Here is a 16,017-nt window from a genome sequence, read left to right on the forward strand (position 1 = left end):
TAGAAATGAACTGCTTTTTCACTATACAGTCCTAGTCTAATCCAGACAGACGTATTTTCGGTCAATGGTCTACAATGGACTGAACAAGGACCTGCAAGCCACATGACCGGTATACCAAATGGGCATAAAAACATTAAAACTCATAACTTGCACCATTACTGCGGAGGATGAGAATTTGGAGACAAATGCGCGATAGTACAATCTGTTTTTGAGTGGGAATAGGGTTAATTTTTTGGTATTTGCTAAATTCCCTTCATTTATCAGACTCTTTGCAACTACTGAGAATGATGACGTGGAGATTTCTGCATCAACAATCCCAACAGGTGACATAATGGCTGTCAGCAGAGCCCTGGGCAGGGGTGTGAAGTCTCCTCTACTAAAATACTGACAGTCACTTCCTCAGTCACTTTATATCACAAGCGGAACCTCTTTCCCCCGGAACTTTAGTGCCGCCGTCTTGTTCCCAGCTCAGCCGTACTCCTAGCATTCCAGCCATAGGCTAGAGCGTGTCGCCGCGAATTCCTTCCCCCTTTCAGTTCCAGTGCACGTTGGTGTTGGAGGCCGGATTTTTGGGGCTCGTTCGGGACACCCCCCTGTGATATCTGCCCGTCTGTCATCACCATGACCAAGGAGGAGAACAAGGGGTAAGATGGCGGCAGCACTCACCATTCTCACCGGCAGCCCCTCGGCTTGTCACGTGTGGGGTGCACCAGCAATTGTGAAACTACGGGTGCCAGAAGGGTCTGAGTGTCCGGGGGTCTGCTGGGACTTGTAGTGCAACAAGAGTGATATTGGTGGAAAGTGTATCTGGTTATCAAAGGCAGAGGAGCCCTGACAGGACAGACATGATGCAATCCCCTGCAAGCTGTCACTGGCCATTATTATATGGAAGGGACGTGTTCACACAAGTGGCCTAAAATAGAATCCCCCCATAGGTGCAACAGCTATACAATATCCATATACTGATGTGCCCAGCAGAGAATCCCCCCATAACAGTGTGACAGTCATAGAATCCCCCTATAACAATGTCCCAGCCATAGAATCCCCCCATAACAATGTGCCAAGCAGAGAATCCCCCCATAAGTGTGACAGCCATAGAACCCCCCATAACAATGTGACAGCCATAGAATCCCCCCATAACAATGTGACAGCCATAGAATCCCCCCATAACAATGTGCCAAGCAGAGTCCCCCCATAACAATGTGACAGCCATAGAATCCCCCCATAACAATGTCCCAGCCATAGAATCCCCCCATAACAATGTCCCAGCCATAGAATCCCCCCATAAGTGTGACAGCCATAGAATCCCCCATAACAATGTGACAGTCATAGAATCCCCCATAACAATGTGCCAAGCAGAGAATCCCCCCATAACAATGTGCCAAGCAGAGAATCCCCCATAACAATGTGCCAAGCAGAGAATCCCCCCATAACAATGTTCCAGCCATAGAATCCCCCCATAACAATGTTCCAGCCATAGAATCCCCCATAACAATGTGACAGCCATAGAATCCCCCCATAACAATGTGACAGTCATAGAATCCCCCATAACAATGTGACAGCCATAGAATCCCCCCATAACAATGTGACAGCCATAGAATCCCCCATAACAATGTGACAGCCATAGAACCCCCCATAACAATGTGACAGCCATAGAATCCCCCATAACAATGTGACAGCCATAGAATCCCCCCATAACAATGTGACAGCCATAGAATCCCCCATAACAATGTGACAGCCATAGAATCCCCCCATAACAATGTGACAGCCATTGAATCCCCCCATAACGATGTGACAGCCATAGAATCCCCCCATAAGTGTGACAGCCATAGAATCCCCCCATAACAATGTGACAACCATAGAATCCCCCATAACAATGTGACAGCCATAGAATCCCCCCATAACAATGTGACAGCCATAGAATCCCCCCATAACAATGTGACAGCCATAGAATCCCCCATAACAATGTGACAGCCATAGAATCCCCCCATAACAATGTGACAGCCATAGAATCCCCCATAACAATGTGACAGCCATAGAATCCCCCCATAACAATGTGACAGCCATAGAATCCCCCCATAACAATGTGACAGCCATAGAATCCCCCCATAAGTGTGACAGCCATAGAATCCCCCCATAACAATGTGACAGCCATAGAATTCCCCCATAACAATGTGACAGCCATAGAATTCCCCCATAACAATGTGACAGCCATAGAATCCCCCCATAACAGTGTGACAGCCATATAATCCCCCCATAACAATGTGACAGCCATAGAATCCCCCATAACAATGTGACAGCCATAGAATCCCCCATAACAATGTGACAGCCATAGAATCCCCCCATAACAATGTGACAGCCATAGAACCCCCCATAACAATGTGACAGCCATAGAACCCCCCATAATACCAGATTAGAGGACACACTCTGAACAATTAGTTTTACACTCTCTCGGCCGCCCCTGTGTCACCGCGCACATGACACAATCCTTTTGCACAGTTGAGTTTGCACAATCCCCGGTCACAAGCAGGGCGTGCGCTGTCACTGTCATCTGTGTATGTGACATCTCCTCGGTCTGACTGACAGGCACATGTGCGGCCTCCTCGTCCCTGGCACAGAGCGGTGGTGGGCACGCCGGGCTCTGCAGGTCATTAGTCAGTCCATGACTGACAGACATCTCTGGTGACATTCCAGCGTCCCGGTATCATCCCTTCCCCCGCTGGGTTTTGGTCTTTATTAAAAGATGGAGACAGCAGTCAGGGTTTCGTGGGCAAGGCTGCGAGGAGTGATGCCTGTCAGACAGGTGCCAGGTTAGAGGTGGGTTATAATTACATGTGCCCGGGGACACTGCAGCCTTAAAGGAAGTCAGATGTGGCCGCCATTAAAGGGATTGTAGGAGAAAAAAAAACAGAATCAGGCGGCCATTAATGCATCCATATTATACAGCCTATATTTTGTCTGCAAACCGTGTCTAGTGACTGCAACTTACATATTGTCCCACAGTCGGGACAGGATTTGTCGCTATAACACAGCATTAAAATGAAGTGTTTTCTTCCAGAAACAGCGCCTCCCCTATCCATGGGTCGTGTCTGGTATTACAGTTCAGCACCGCTGAGGGAACATGGATGAGCGCAATACCATGCACAACCTACGGAGACATGTGGTGCTGTTTTTGAAAGAAAGCAGTCGTGTGTTTTTAACCCTGAACCAGTTCTAAACTGACATTTGTTAGTTATCTGTTTCTAGGAAAGCTGGGTGACAACCAATATCGCTGCTATTACAACTCCCAAACTATTTGGAATATATCCTGGACCCCTGTGGGTGTATTTCCATTTATTTTGCAGGCTTTGCTGTTATTTTCTGAAGATTCTGCAGCAGAACCGGTAAATTATCTTAAAGGGGAAGTTCGGTATTGGTAAATAAAGTTCATGACACTTGGAGACCTTCAGTGTCTTTCGTCTGATAAGCCCCCCCCCCCCAGCTGCTCCACTTTACCCCCATGTGTGACGCAGGTGTAGGTTCATGTTTGGGGGATTATGGTAGATGGAGACGCTGTGGTTTGTGCCTCCTCCTTCCTCCCTCTCTGACGTGTATTGTTGTGCCCCCGCCATCGGCGTCACATGGCGCACCTGTATCGTCTGCTCACTGGGGGCTGCAGACGTGCCCTACAGGGGTAAGTGCGCTCCATCGCCGACTGCAGACAGGACTGCGCCTCCTTCATACCTGCTGTGGTTTGTGTAGGAAGTCATCCTTGTCTGCCGTATTGTTAAGACGTCTGGGAAAGATTGAAAGGTTGTCACTCAACTTTCCCAGGTTGCTGATGATAAAATTGTCCTGCCCCCATGTGATAGGTTGACAGGTGCGTGAGGTCGTGCAGACCCCTTAATGTTGTGTAACTGTTCACCGGCGTGAGGATGGCGGTAATACGTAAAAAACACCTGCCAGTGATTGCCCCCCAAAAGTTAATAAATAAAAATCAAACTCTGATATTATGTACCCCGAAATGGTTCAGGAAGAGACTACACCTCACCTTGAACAGACAAGAGCTGGAGCTCACAGGGGTCTCGGACAGGGGTCTGTCGGGGCAACAGAAAAACGGACAGGGGTCTGTCGGGGCAACAGAAAAACGGACAGGGGTCTGTCGGGCGCTCCCATGGAAGTGAATGGAGCATGTTGGGAGTTGTAGTTCCACAGCAGCTGAAGGTTACCGACTCCTGCACCAGATAATAGGTTTTCTGGGTTATGGAATTTTGGATCGACTCATTTTCTAGATTGTCAGATTACCTAGACTTCAGTCCACCGTATTGGATTGTAGGATGGCGGCAGGTCAGGGTTTGTGTTTTTTTTTTTTTTTTGTATTTTTCCTAAATTACACACGCAGGAGGTTCAGAGCTTCTGCCTTGTAAAACACAACATGGGCAGATTTTCTGGATTCTAGGATGCTAGATTTTTTTTCCTAGATGATTGGTGGAGGATAGTCAGGTTTTCTGGATTATAGAATGCTACATGGGCAGATATTCTGCACTATAGGATGCCGGATAGTTAAGTTTTTATTGACTTTCCCTAAACTATAGGTTCTGAGTGTTTGGGTTTTCTGGATTTTAGCATTCTCGATGACCAGATTTTCTCCTTAGGTCATAGTTGCTGGATTGTGTTCTGGATTACAGATTATAGGGATTGCTGTGCGTCTTCACCTCCATCATCCTTCTCCTCCTGGTCTCACCACTGCCAGGTCGTGTCAGTGGCATCTAGAAGGTTAATCTGCCATCTTTCATGGTGTGACCCGGCGTCGGCTGGTATGATGCCACAGAGGGCAGCCATGATGTCTGCGGGGGGGCGCCCTCATCCTTTGTCCTCTGATATGATGATATGACATTGACCCCGCCGGCTAGACATGAGGACAATGGAGGGGAGATGAGGGGGCTTATTTACATGACATTCGGCCTCACCCCCCTCCATTACCTCTCCATAGGGGGCGACTAGAGGCCAGAACTGTCTGCTGTAATGGAGCCAATACACGACCTGCCATGGTTGTCCTGTAGGGCCCCCAGACTTTTCATTGACAAATTGATTACCACCCAGCTTTCTTGCAGCCCTGAATGGCAATTATTCCCAGTTATGTACTAATGTGGGAGTGGAGGAGACGTTCGTACTATTCAAGAATGGAGGAAAGTTGGGTGTTACACCTGTAATGACCTCCCTTATGGGTTAGCACTCAGCTTTCCTGGTGTCCTGAGTAGCATTTGTGACTAGTTACATGGTCATATAGGAATGGGTCAGACAGTTGTGCTATTCAGTGAAGTAAAGCTGTAATGGCCTCCTTATCGGTTTCCACTCAGCTTTCCTGGAGTCCGGAATGGTATCTGTGCCTAGTTGTGTAGTAATATGGAAGCAGAATAGACAGCTGTGCTAATCAAGCATCTAGGAAAGTTGGGTGATCATCCCTTTGTGAACTGTAATGGCCTGCTGATGAATTATCCCATGTTTCCTGGAGTCCTGAATGGGTCTAGTAAAGTTTGGTAATAACCCCTGTGTTAGCTGGAACGGTCTCCTTATGGGTTACCACCCAGCTTTCTTGTGGTACTGAATATAGTTATGCCGTATTATAGCGATGATATGCTATTCAAGGGTCTTAGAAAGCTGGGTAATAACCTCTGTATTGGCTGTAATGGCCTCCTTACCACCCAGCTTTCCTGCAGTTCTGAATGGCATTAGTGCTTGGTTCTGTAATAATATAGGAGCAGAGGAAATGGTTGTGCTATTTAAGGATATAGGAAAGCTGGATAGTAACCCCTGTGTCAGCTATAATGTCCTCCTCACCAGTTTCCACCCAGCTTTCCTGCAGTCCTGAATGGCATTAGTGCTTGGTTCTGTAATAATATAGGAGCAGAGGAAATGGTTGTGCTATTTAAGGATATACGAAAGCTGGATAGTAACCCCTGTGTCAGCTATAATGTCCTCCTCACCAGTTACCACCCAGCTTTCCTGCAGTCCTGAATGGCATTAGTGCTTGGTTCTGTAACAATATAGGAGCAGAGGAGATGGTTGTGCTATTTAAGGATATAGGAAAGCTGGATAGTAACCCCCGTGTCAGCTGTAATGTCGTCCTCACCAGTTACCACCCAGCTTTCCTGCAGTCCTGAATGACAATTATGTCTAGTTTTGAAGGAAAATGGGTGAGGTGGAAATGGTGGTGTTAGTCAAGGATCTAGGAAAGCTGGATGATAACCCTGGTGTCACTGTAATGGCTTCCTTATGTGTTAGCACCCAGCTCGCCTGGGCTCCTGATTGGCAGCTCTACCAGTATGGAGGATTTGGTCTCTGTACGTTGCTGGCTCCCTTTGTTCTCTGTGGTTTCCAGTACAGTCATACTGGTGTGTACTGGTGTTGTAGGTCTCGGCGCCCGCTGCGCCTGCCGTCAGGTTCTAGATCTTTCCTGTGTCACTGTATGCAGTTAGCGGCTGTCACCTGTATCGCTCAATCTGTCTTGTTTTCTGGCGGCGGGGGTGACATGGCGTGCTCGTGGCGTTCAGGATGTGGTGAGATTTCGCTGTTTACCGTCAGCTGCATTATCACTAGAACAGACTCCGTGGTTTGTCTTTTGTTCCCTCGGGTCTGTTTGGTGATTTATGCAAATGATAACGTTTTATGGGGTGACGTCGGTCGGGCTTGTAGACGCCGGATTATCACATAGTAGGAGGTGATCTCTTATGTTACTGGTACAAGACTGATACGTTTAGGCGAGGTTCATACTAGCGTCGGGGTGTCCGTTGTTCTGGTCTGTTGGAGGATCAGAACAACGGACAAACGGACTCCTTTAAAGGTGACGGGTGGGGGTCATTCAGGGGGACATTATAATGTGGGGTATGTTCAGTGGGATGTTATAAATTGGGGGAACATTATAATGTGGGGTCGTATTCAAAGGGATGTTATAACGTGGGGGCATATGCAGGGGGGCAGTATAATATGAGGGCATAATCGGGGGGTGTTATAATTTGGGGGCATATTCATGGGGACTTTATAACGTGGGAGCATATTCAGGGGCGTTATGATTTGGGGTCACATTCAGGAGGGCGTTATAATTTGGGGGCCTATTCAGGGGTCATTGTAGTGTACGTGGAGGATATTCAGCAGATATATCAGGTATATATCAGGCGCCTCCTCTGGTGGGCCGTGCACTTACGCTTACATTTGTGCCACCTCGTAGACCGTGTAGGTTTCAGAAAAGCTGCACAAATGCCCTTGGACTCATTTTGGGGCCGTGTGCACCCCTTTTGACAATTTTTGTTGCGAACCCGGAGCCTGTGAGTTTTTTGCGCCATTTTTCTGCCGCTGGAATTGAGAAGCGTTCTCTGAAGTATATAATAAAGTTGTAGGACTCTCCGATGGAGCGCCCGCCTGGCACCGCGCGCATACAGTCACGGGGAGCGGGTTCATTTGTGCTGGTTGCTGTGGGAACCTGGCGTCACGGGCGGCATTGTGAGTAAATATTTTAGCTCATTTGCATACGTGTAAAGAGCGCCCATTGTGTTTATGAAGTGCAGCGAGCGCGGACCTCCCATATCGCAGCATGTAGACAGATGGATTTACAGGCCGCCGATAGTCTACTCTTCACTTCATTGTCCGGGGGCCAGGCATATGCGCAGCTAACCCTTTCACTGCAGCTCGGGGTCACTTACTTTTCTGGGAGGAGGGGAGGGGGTAATTCACATGATGAGCTTCGTCTCCATCTGCAGCGCTCCCACTGTAATGAGACCCTCCGATCTGCCGACTCGCAATAGGTCTGTACGCCATCGCCATGAAGTTTGGTTCCTGCACAGCACTTACCCCTGAAATGCATCCCCAGTAAGGCTGAAGTCACACGATGCAGATTTTATACCTGGGTTGGTGCAGGTAAACGTGGCAGCAGATCACAGGGTCAAGTAAGTGGATCAGGCCGCATGCACGTGACTATATACGTTATTATGGATCCATATTGTACGCACCCATTCATTCTATTGCCCTGGGTGAGGGCTGAAGAACCGAGCCACAAAATATCAAGCAGGTCCTGTCCAGTCTGTTTTTCCTATTGGAAGGGTCCTTGGAGAACACATAAGCGCCCTGGACCAGACGCCACTATGTACAGGGGCCTCGTGCTGCAGTCATATATAAATGCACACGCTCATTCTGTTGCATATTTTTTGCAGTTTTCCCCAGGGGTCAATTGTCAACCAGATCTGTGACAGAATCCACATGTAGCGTCTGAATCGCCAGGGGTTTGCAATATGTTCCATGGCGGAATATTTACACCACATGGACCCTATGGTCACCCTCGCCGAAGGCTCTTCAGGGGGTTCCAATAATTCATTCTGTTCCAATACAGCAGGCCCGAACCAATCTACCCCCCCAAATCAAATGGAGGACATTTGTCATGAGGCCTAAGGGTATGTCCACATGTGATGGATCCGCACCTAATTTTCCGTTGCAGAACTGTACGGTTGCAGAAAGTGGATGAGGTTTTAACAAATCTTATCCACTTGCTTCAAAAAGAAAAAACCCTGCAGCGTGAAATGACTTGGGGGCGGATTTTTAAGCCACAGTATGGCGGAATATACTGCAAGATTTCACCTAAGGATTGGTCATTGGTATCCAAATTTTGGAAACCCTTTTCAATGTTGACATCTCTACCTTAATGCAGCGCTGCCAAGCGGGATAGAGGGCCCCGACTCTCACACAGGGTGGGGCACATATTTATGGCGTGTTGTTATACATGGATATTTTGGGAAGACCCCTTATTATTTTGGGCTGTATATTAACACCCCCTGCACATCATCAGCCTGTCTTAAAGGGGCATGTGCTCCTTATTAATACCTCCGTCAGTAGGAGCGGCCTCAGGGGAACCTTATATTTAGCCAAGGAAAACCCCGGGGCACTTCTATCCCTCAGTCCTCAACAGGGGCGGCTAGATGAAATGTCAGGGACATATTTTGGAGTCCGATCTCTGTGGACTGTGCTAATTGTCTCACAGATTACGCCCCATTACGGGGATGTGGATATAACCCGGGCGGAGGTTAGAAAAAGAATCAGAGTTCTGCACAACGAAGCCTAAACATCAAAGAGGTAACCAGTTGGCTGTTATGAAAAAATAAACTGGATCCCCTGTGCTGGGTACTGGTGGGGGCTGCCGAAACTCTGGCGGGGGCTTATCTTGTATGAGAGCAAACAGACCGGGCAGATTGAGATCCCATAGTGTCCAACAGTCCCAAATTTGCTTGGATCGTCCTAAATTTTCAGTAACAACCCCAACAAATCTGATCCAAAAGCGTTTGTGCAGTGAGAATGGTAACTACTTCAATTAGTCCTATATTTCCAGGAGGAATAACAGAGGAACAGCACATTGCAAAGTTTTTATTAAAATGCTGAGGGATGGTCGGGACCTCTGTGCTCGGGATACCCCTTAAACAAGCCCCATTCTTTGCAGAATTCCTCGCTCCGACCCGCCATTGACACTTAATAGCTACTTTACAAGAACGGAAAATTGGTAAATTATTTATTAAGATTCAGTAGCGGTTTATGGTATGTAATTGGCGTCAATGACAAAGGCGGATTATTTTGGACGCCACCATTGAATGTGTAAAAAGATCTAATTGTCTCGGGCTGAAAAGCCGTCACAGATTGTAATGTTAATGGGATGTAAATTCGGCGCGCAGCGGAGGGGCTCCGGGATGTGGCCCCGGCCTTTGTTACACAACACATCAATCATCCGCCTTTGCCATTGTGCAGACGCTTACATTTACCCTCATGCGGCCCGCGAGACCCGCACTTATAAATGGCATTTATCATCTGATAGCGCAGATTAATTCGCCTGTCACCGGACGCCGCTCCTATCTACGCTGGGTACGTGAAGCGCGATCTGCGGTGCATCTGCTTTACAGAATTCTGCAAAATAATTGTAATATAGGATCATTTATTATATGAGAGACCTCCAACACAGGGTCTGCCATCCTAAAAGAGGCAGCGACCGTGTAGTTTATATCTATAGCTTTGCTTTGTTGAGGAATGTAGGTTGTTACTTTCTGTTATCAGTCTGGAAAACTGGGGGAGAAGCTGAGCTCTGTGATATATAGGGTTATATTATAGAGGAGAGAAGCTGAGCTCTGTGATATATAGGGTTATAGGATAGAGGAGAGAAGCTGAGCTCTGTGATATATAGGGTTATATGATAGAGAAGAGAGAAGCTGAGCTCTGTGATATATAGGGTTATATGATAGAAGAGAGAAGCTGAGCTCTGTGATATATATGATTATATGATAGAGGAGAGAAGCTGAGCTGTGTGATATATAGGTTATATGATAGAGAAGAGAAGCTGAGCTCTGTGATATATAGGTTATATGATAGAGGAGAGAAGCTGAGCTCTGTGATATATAGGGTTATATGATAGAGGAGAGAAGCTGAGCTCTGATGTATATATAGGGTTATATGATAGAGGAGAGAAGCTGAGCTGTGTGATGTATAGGTTATATGATAGAGGAGAGAAGCTGAGCTCTGTGATATATAGGTTATATGATAGAGGAGAGAATCTGAGCTCTGTGATATATAGGGTTATAAGATAGAGGAGAGAAGCTGAGCTGTGTGATATATAGGGTTATAGGATAGAGGAGAGAAGCTGAGCTCTGTGATATATAGGTTATATGATAGAGGAGAGAAGCTGAGCTCTGTGATATATAGGGTTATATGATAGAGGAGAGAAGCTGAGCTCTGTGATATATAGGGTTATATGATAGAGGAGAGAAGCTGAGCTCTGATGTATATATAGGGTTATATGATAGAGGAGAGAAGCTGAGCTGTGTGATGTATAGGTTATATGATAGAGGAGAGAAGCTGAGCTCTGTGATATATAGGGTTATATGATAGAGGAGAGAAGCTGAGCTCTGTGATATATAGGGTTATAGGATAGAGGAGAGAAGCTGAGCTGTGTGATATATAGGGTTATAGGATAGAGGAGAGAAGCTGAGCTCTGTGATATATAGGGTTATAGGATAGAGGAGAGAAGCTGAGCTCTGTGATATATAGGTTATAAGATAGAGGAGAGAAGCTGAGCTGTGTGATATATAGGGTTATAGGATAGAGGAGAGAAGCTGAGCTGTGTGATATATAGGATTATATGATAGAGGAGAGAAGCTGAGCTCTGTGATATATAGGGTTATATGATGGAGGAGAGAAGCTGAGCTGTGTGATATATAGGTTATATGATAGAGGGAGAGAAGCTGAGCTCTGTGATATATAGGGTTATATGATAGAGAGGAGAGAAGCTGAGCTCTGTGATATATAGGGTTATAGGATAGAGGAGAGAAGCTGAGCTCTGTGATATGTAGGTTATATGATAGAGGAGAGAAGCTGAGCTCGGTGATATATAGGGTTATATGATAGAGGGAGAGAAGCTGAGCTCTGTGATATATAGGGTTATATGATAGAGAGGAGAGAAGCTGAGCTCTGTGATATATAGGGTTATAGGATAGAGGAGAGAAGCTGAGCTCTGTGATATATAGGGTTATAGGATAGAGGAGAGAAGCTGAGCTCTGTGATATGTAGGTTATATGATAGAGGAGAGAAGCTGAGCTCTGTGATATATAGGGTTATATGATAGAGGAGAGAAGCTGAGCTCTGTGATATATAGGGTTATAGGATAGAGGAGAGAAGCTGAGCTCTGTGATATATAGGGTTATACGATAGAGAGGAGAGAAGCTGAGCTCTTTGATATATAGGGTTATAGGATAGAGGAGAGAAGCTGAGCTCTGTGATATGTAGGTTATATGATAGAGGAGAGAAGCTGAGCTCTGTGATATATAGGGCTATATGATAGAGGGAGAGAAGCTGAGCTCTGTGATATATAGGGTTATATGATAGAGGAGAGAAGCTGAGCTCTGTGATATATAGGGTTATATGATAGAGAGGAGAGAAGCTGAGCTCTGTGATATATAGGGTTATATGATAGAGGAGAGAAGCTGAGCTCTGTGATATATAGGGTTATATGATAGAGAGGAGAGAAGCTGAGCTCTGTGATATATAGGGTTATAGGATAGAGGAGAGAAGCTGAGCTCTGTGATATATAGGGTTATATGATAGAGGAGAGAAGCTGAGCTCTGTGATATATAGGTTATATGGTAGAGGAGAGAAGCTGAGCTCTGTGATATATAGGGTTATAGGATAGAGGAGAGAAGCTGAGCTCTGTGATATATAGGGTTATATGATAGAGGAGAGAAGCTGAGCTCTGTGATATATAGGGTTATAGGATAGAGGAGAGAAGCTGAGCTCTGTGATATATAGGGTTATATGATAGAGAGGAGAGAAGCTGAGCTCTGTGATATATAGGGTTATATGATAGAGAGGAGAGAAGCTGAGCTCTGTGATATATAGGGTTATATGATAGAGAGGAGAGAAGCTGAGCTCTGTGATATATAGGGTTATAGGATAGAGGAGAGAAGCTGAGCTCTGTGATATATAGGGTTATATGATAGAGGAGAGAAGCTGAGCTCTGTGATATATAGGTTATATGGTAGAGGAGAGAAGCTGAGCTCTGTGATATATAGGGTTATAGGATAGAGGAGAGAAGCTGAGCTCTGTGATATATAGGGTTATAGGATAGAGGAGAGAAGCTGAGCTCTGTGATATATAGGGTTATATGATAGAGGAGAGAAGCTGAGCTCTGTGATATATAGGGTTATATGATAGAGGAGAGAAGCTGAGCTCTGTGATATATAGGGTTATATGATAGAGGAGAGAAGCTGAGCTCTGTGATATATAGGGTTATAGGATAGAGGAGAGAAGCTGAGCTCTGTGATATATAGGGTTATATGACAGAGGAGAGAAGCTGAGCTCTGTGATATATAGGGTTATATGATGGAGAGGAGAGAAGCTGAGCTCTGTGATATATAGGGTTATATGATAGAGGAGAGAAGCTGAGCTCTGTGATATATAGGGTTATATGATAGAGGAGAGAAGCTGAGCTCTGTGATATATAGGGTTATATGATAGAGAGGAGAGAAGCTGAGCTCTGTGATATATAGGGTTATATGATAGACTAGAGAAGCTGAGCTCTGTGATATATAGGGTTATATGATAGAGGAGAGAAGCTGAGCTCTGTGATATATAGGGTTATATGATAGAGAAGAGAGAAGCTGAGCTCTGTGATGTATAGGGTTATATGACAGAGGAGAGAAGCTGAGCTCTGTGATATATAGGGTTATATGATAGAGGAGAGAAGCTGAGCTCTGTGATATATAGGGTTATATGATAGAGGAGAGAAGCTGAGCTCTGTGATATATAGGGTTATATGATAGAGAAGAGAGAAGCTGAGCTCTGTGATGTATAGGGTTATATGACAGAGGAGAGAAGCTGAGCTCTGTGATATATAGGGTTATATGATAGAGGAGAGAAGCTGAGCTCTGTGATATATAGGGTTATATGATAGAGAGGAGAGAAGCTGAGCTCTGTGATATATAGGGTTATATGATAGAGGAGAGAAACTGAGCTCTGTGATATATAGGGTTATATGATAGAGAGGAGAGAAGCTGAGCTCTGTGATATATAGGGTTATATGATAGAGGAGAGAAGCTGAGCTCTGTGATATATAGGGTTATATGATAGAGAAGAGAGAAGCTGAGCTCTGTGATGTATAGGGTTATATGACAGAGGAGAGAAGCTGAGCTCTGTGATATATAGGGTTATATGATAGAGGAGAGAAGCTGAGCTCTGTGATATATAGGGTTATATGACAGAGGAGAGAAGCTGAGCTCTGTGATATATAGAGTTATATGATAGAGGAGAGAAGCTGAGTATCTATAACTGGCTACAATGTATCAGCCTGGATTCTGTCACTTTCACTGGCTGTAATGTTTAGATACTTGTTGCAGAGTCTTAGTTTCTGGCTCATTTTATGACAAGGATGGGACATTTCTGCTGCTTTACTCCTGTTGTCAAAAACACTTGACCCCATGTGACCCCAGGAAGTCTTTGGGGCCCGTCAGCGTACATTTGCATTAATTGATAAATGGATCCATCATGGCTGAGCTCTTATATAGTGACCGTGGTGCTTGTGTGAACACAGCCTTAGACCTGTACAGGTGCAAACAAACATGTTCCTATTCACTAACAGCAAGTGGAGGTCTTATCATCCTAGATTATTAGGAAGTTGCAGAACATGTCATTACGCAATGATCAAGCTTTATTTATACTAGACCTGACAAGCCCCATTTAAGAAGAGTAATGGGCAGGCAAAACAAAGCCAAACCTTCCTGCCTACATTTTCCACCTCTGCTTGCTTAGCCGAGCGTCGCCTCTTCCATCATATCAGATCGGTAACTTATTATACAAGACACTGGGATAAATTCCCACATGTATAAACCTAATCATAGAGCCATTGACACATTAGCCGCGGCCGCCTCGTACCCGGCTTCAGACGCCTGCCCGGCTCTCTAAGGAATTTGTCCGATCAAAAGTCAAGTGCAGATGGGGATTTTCTCACCGTACAGATGGCGCGTCGGTGACAGCCGAATATATAACTCCAATCAATTAAGCAATTTCCCCTCGTACAGAACGTCAAGGAATCTCCGGTAATCCCATATAACGCACTACGGCCTTGAAGTCTGCTGGTAAACCCCGGGCCGCTGAGTGACGGGGAGTCAAGGCAAGTTCCATACATTCCTGGTCGTCCATTCTCATCACTTTCCCCACAGCTGAGCCCCTCGGCCGTCCATATGTGTCGCCTGCTTGTAGTCTTAATCTCATAATTAAGAGCCGGCCTCTCGGCGGGCGTGACGGGCAGCGGCCATTGTTTTGTCGACGTCCTGAAGGTCAAAGAGTCCGGTAAATATTCATTCAATACAATAGAGCTCCATGTGCAACAGCCGCAGACGTGGATCCTAAGTGGCTTACGTCCGGAGAGATGTCACTCCCACCCAAGGTCATAGCGGCCGTCTCCTAATTAGCTTGATGGGTTTTAGAGTAATTAAAAAAAAAAAATGTATGCAATCATTTTGTTTATTTTTTTTGAAAGGATGCAACATTCACAAAATTTGTAGTCGCAATAAGATCGTGCACCATTTTGGAGTCCCCGGTGTAGCTGACACCTCCACCCTGCATTGCGCATGACGTCGTATCACGTTGCACAAGCAAAGCAAGCAACGGACATGCAGATCCCTGGAATTGGTGAAGGTTTCTGTGCAGACTCTGTCTGTACACACTGTTTGGTATCAGTGCAGGGAAAGCAAGTGGGGATGGAAAACCAAAAAAGTGCAAATAAGGGCCGTGCACCATAGACGTCATTTCTAACCCAGCTTTCTAGAGGAGGCCAGTTCATAATCCTCCCCCAGTATGTATCATGGTGTGCAGTGTATACTTCTATATACCTATACACTAGTATATAATAGGGACTGAAATGCAATGTGAATAGTCCCAGGCCGCATAGACCTGCTCACAGACAGAGCATTTATATTGTGGTACCCAAGGCCCTTTCTATGTCAAGATTTCCTTCCTGGTTTACGAAGAAATCTCATTCCCTGCGCCATTCGGGCCTTTATCAGGACTGGCGTACCATACACCGGTCTTCATAAATCTGTTGCATTCTTCCTGCAGAGTATTAGGCCAAGAATTCCTCTCCAAGTGTAGCCCCTGTGGATCCCGCACCAGAAAGCAGAACCTCATCCATTGCAGGTTTGTACGTAGATAATCCTCAGATACAATCGGGCTAAGCGGTGCGAGTCTTACGTCGTGGTTTCGGCCATGGAAATTTCTACAAGATTGACCTCATCCTGAGAAAAAAAGCCTGCATCGCTGTCTCACCTATAAACTATAGGAGACAGATTCTGTCCGAGGTCTTAAAATCTGTTCCCAATTCCTGAGTGTGACCCCGGTCTTGTGTGTGGGAGATGTCACCGCTTACTATCCTATTGATATGGGAATATTCTCACCTCCACTACATTTACAGTAATAATATCTTCTAGAAGTCTCGGTCCGGACTCTGAAGTGTTTCTGGTGATT

The 16,017-nt window shown here is 45.8% G+C and overlaps 1 protein-coding gene across 1 annotated transcript in view; it reads left to right on the forward strand.

Annotated features, from left to right (window-relative positions):
• The first annotated feature begins 490 nt into the window (after positions 1 to 490).
• Positions 491 to 16,017, forward strand: part of DARS1 (aspartyl-tRNA synthetase 1) — a 66,738-nt gene continuing 51,211 nt past the window's right edge. Inside the window, exon 1 of the mRNA XM_075284554.1 lies at positions 491 to 644. Coding sequence (XP_075140655.1) covers positions 622 to 644 — 23 coding nt within the window. The 5' untranslated portion in view covers positions 491 to 621. The remainder of the gene's footprint in view (positions 645 to 16,017) is intronic.

The sequence above is a fragment of the Leptodactylus fuscus genome, chromosome 8, assembly GCF_031893055.1.
Source record: "Leptodactylus fuscus isolate aLepFus1 chromosome 8, aLepFus1.hap2, whole genome shotgun sequence".
In the NCBI taxonomy this organism is placed as follows: domain Eukaryota; kingdom Metazoa; phylum Chordata; class Amphibia; order Anura; family Leptodactylidae; genus Leptodactylus; species Leptodactylus fuscus.